The sequence below is a fragment of the Otolemur garnettii genome, unplaced genomic scaffold (assembly GCF_000181295.1).
Source record: "Otolemur garnettii isolate 467f Iridium unplaced genomic scaffold, OtoGar3 scaffold00005, whole genome shotgun sequence".
In the NCBI taxonomy this organism is placed as follows: domain Eukaryota; kingdom Metazoa; phylum Chordata; class Mammalia; order Primates; family Galagidae; genus Otolemur; species Otolemur garnettii.
Window position 1 is genome coordinate 3,300,934 of NW_003852400.1, and position 3,975 is coordinate 3,304,908.

At 38.7% G+C, this 3,975-nt stretch overlaps 1 protein-coding gene across 1 annotated transcript in view; it reads left to right on the forward strand.

Annotated features, from left to right (window-relative positions):
* The window catches only part of PUS7 (pseudouridylate synthase 7 (putative)), a 64,448-nt gene extending 61,663 nt beyond the window's left edge, over positions 1 to 2,785 (forward strand). Inside the window, 2 exon segments of the mRNA XM_023519621.1 lie at positions 1,535 to 1,626; positions 2,520 to 2,785. Coding sequence (XP_023375389.1) covers positions 1,535 to 1,626; positions 2,520 to 2,656 — 229 coding nt within the window. The 3' untranslated portion in view covers positions 2,657 to 2,785.
* Positions 2,786 to 3,975: the final 1,190 nt, after the last annotated feature.

Sequence of the window (3,975 nt, forward strand, 5' to 3'; positions counted from 1 at the left end):
TAGAATGAACTTTTTCTTCATTTCTCAAAAACTTGAGATTTGCTTAGAGATTTGCAAGTTACCTTACTCAGTATTAACTGTGAATTCCTAATACTAATACAGTTGTTTTAATATATTGTTTCTAAAGAGAAAAAAGGTAATCTGTGTTAATTTATTTAAAAATATTTTATTTTTAAAAGTATTTTAATATTCAATATTGTCTAAAAATTTATTTGATAATTAAAAAGTAAAATCCTGAATTGGTTGCCCATTGCCAGGAAATTCTCTTTCTGTCCCTTTCTCTTCTTCTCTTCTTTTCACTCTCTTCCCTCTTCTTGGGATTGTGGGCAAGAGGTCTACACAGTTGGACTTTGTCTTTCCCACTCTGGATAAAATGTAAATGCTGTGATTAATTTGATTATTGCTGTACAAGTGAAGGTTACTATTTACCAACTTTATATAAAGACATTCTATCCTTGGGAAGCATTTTATGACTTTTACATAGGATAGCATTATGTGTGATCTTGCTATCTAATAATATAAAGGCAAAACTTATATATAAAATCTGGCCCCACAGTGGTGTCTTGGCTCAATGAGTAGGGCGCCAGCCCCATAGACCAAGGGTGGTGGGTTCAAACCCGGCCATGGCCAAACTGCAATAAAAAAAATAGCCAGGTGTTGTGGCAGGCACCTGTAGTCCCAGCTACTAGGGAGGCTGAGGCAAGAGAATCACCTAAGCCCAAGAGCTGGAGAGCTATGACACCACAGCACTCTACCAAGGGCAACAAAGTAAGACTTCGTCTCTAAAAAAATAAAATAAAATAAAATCTGGCCCTGGGACCAGGCTCAGCGATTTATACCTATAATCCTAGCACTCCAGGAAGCCGAGGTAGTTGGTGCCTGAGCTTAGGAATTAAAGACCAGCCTGAGCAAGAATGAGGTCCCACCTCTACTACAAAAATAGAAAAACTAGCTGGGCATTGTGGCAGACACCTGTAGTCCCAGCTGAGACAAGAGGATCACTTGAGCCCAAGAGTTTGAGGATGCTGAAAGCTATGATGCCATGATACTCTACCCAGGTTGACAGAGTGAAACTCTATCTTAAAAAAAAGAAAAAAATCTGGACTTGTTCTGTTTTTGGAAAGTCCTACTATAATTATTTACAATAGACCTATGTCATTTTTCTGAAAAGGGAGGTCTGGAGGGAAGGGGTCTCACTCTGTTGCCAAGCCTGTAATGTAGCACAATCCTCATAGTTCACAGCAACCTCCAACTCCTAGACTCAAGCAGTCCTCGTGCCTCAGCCTCCCCAGTAGCTAAGACTGTAATAGCTGTGTGGCACCATGCCCACCTAAATTTTGTATGTTTTGTAGAGAAGGGATCTTGCTGTGTTGCCCAGGCTTAATCTTGAAATCTTGGCCTCAAGTGATCCTCCTACCTCAGCCTCCCAAAGTGCTGGGATTATAGCTTTGAGCCTCTGTATCCAACCTTTGTGTTTTTCCTACTAAACAAATGGTAATGACTGACTTAGTACCTTTTATTTTATGTTTTGAAGGGAAGTTGTTGCATATGATGATCCCAAAATTCCACTTTTCAACACAGATTTAGACAATCTAGAAGGGAAACCACCACCAGTTTTTGCTTCTGGTAAGTTTACTCAGTCATGAGCTCTGTGTCAACTATGAAATGTGTTCTCATACAAAAATAACAAATTTTTTAAAAACTGCTCTGATGGCTTGGGGCCTGTGGCTCAGGCGGCTGGGGCGCCAGCCACATGCACCTAGGGTGGCGGGTTCGAATCCAGCCCGGGCCCACCAGACAACAGCAATGGCTGCAACCAAAGGATAGCCGGGTGTTGTGGAGGGCGCTTGTGGTCCCGGCTACTTGGGACTCGCTTGAGCCCAGGAGTTGAAGGTTCTGTGAGCGGTGAAGCCATGGCTCTCTACCCAGGGGGACAGCTTGAGGCTCTGTCTCAAAAAAAAAAAAACTGCTCTGATAATCACCACTATCACCCACCCACTCTATGATTTCTGTTTTATGTTTTTAAACCTTACTTTCATGATTATAGCTGAAGATCAGTAACTAAAATAACAGAAAGTGAATGAATGTTATAGATAATTATGATATTAGGTGATTTAATATTTCCTCCCCATCCCCCACAGAGTTAACAAAATTGAGCAGAAATTCAGAAGAAAGTCTAAAAATTTTAATTTCCATTCTTATTGTCAGATTCTTCTTACTTTTTTTTTGTTTTCCCCATGCCCTCTTTTTTTTTAAACTTACATGCATTTGTCTCTCATGCTCTTCTGTCACCTATCCTTTTCTGAAGGTTCCAGGATAGAATTACCATAACCATTCAGCTGATTGTACACACACTGATCTCTTATTTCCATGGTTGCATTCTCTGAGGCCCCTTGGGAGGTGGAACCTAAAGAAAAGAGCACAGTTCTTTGTATTTGTATAGAGATTATATGACTCTCTCCAGTCTGTCCTGCAGCTGCCTTCATTTTGTGACCATTCTCTTCTTTCTTGCCTGGCAGAAGGCAAATACAGAGCTCTGAAAATGGATTTTTCTCTTCCTCCTTCTACTTATGCTACCATGGCCATTCGAGAAGTGCTAAAAATGGATACCAGCATCAAGAACCAGACCCAGCTGAATACAACCTGGCTCCGCTGACTAGTACCTGGTCCACAGATCAGAAAATGCAGACAAGTGTTTGCTTACTGGCTTCCTATTCATTTTTTTCTTAGTACAGACCTGTCTGTCGATTTTGGATCTTTGTAGTGAAAGATTATTTGTATTTTTTTAAGTTTTTTATTAGCTTAAATAATTTGCAATATTTGTACACATACACAAATTTTGAGGATCCCAATTTTAGCTCACAAAATATAAATTGGTCAGAATATACTTCAGGTGCTTAAGTCATGGTAAAGTGTTAGTTTTACTGGCTTGGTTATGATAATGAAGGATTTTGGATTAAACTAGCAGTTCGAGGTTTTGCTAGATTCTTGAAAAACAATGGGAATTTTTAACATATCCATGAATAAAATATACAACAATGCATTTTAAGAGCAAATGCAACAAAACAAATCTGGAGTATGGGTCAATAATTGGAGAGCCCCCTCCTATGATTATAAAGATAGTATTCATGCTGATTTAAATTATAAAACATCTACAAGTTTGTAGAAACAAAAGTGATTGTCGTTATCCAGTCTACATACCAGATTCAGGTAAATCTATAGACTTTAGTTGTGATGCCATTTGCATTTATATTATCTGTACCTTGCAGGAGAGTTGCATTGATAAGATCTTTTTCCTTGGTATAAACACATGTAGCTGTTTTTAATTAGTTAAGATCTAATTTTTACTCTAGGTGCCTTTTGTGTTCAGAACTCTTTCCACTGGACTGGGATTTACTCAAAAATAAACACTGGCAGAGAAGAAAACTAAAAATTTCCAAGGGCTCCTTATGTCCTCAGTATTTACCCTTTGTCATCAAAAGCTTAGGTATTTCTATTTCTGGCATTGCATAAGACTTTTCTCTGGTGTGAAAGGATAAATATGCTTTTCCAAAGTTAATTATTTGTACCAATTTTAATTTTCTATCATTTTTAGAAGTGAATGTAATAAATATTTTTAAAATTACCTTTCTACTGGTTATGTAAATAAGTCAAATAAATATATAAAACTGAATGTAAGTAAGAATCTTGGGCCTGACTAATGGTAAGGAACTAAGCCAGTGAGAGATTCTTAGAAACGGTGTTGACACAAAAGTGTGTCTTGCTCAGGTGTGAGATATAAGAACAGTCTTAAGTTGCCAGTGGTATGACTGATTACCTGTTGGGCTGGACCCAAGGTTGTCCTAACAGTGGCATCACTCAGCAGCCTTCCAGTGTGCTTTCTGGAGAGGAAAGGAGGGGAATGGAGAAGAGCTGCCATACCAGGAACATCACACCAAGGGAATGAGAAAGACCTTTGCCATTAGTTATCGGTCA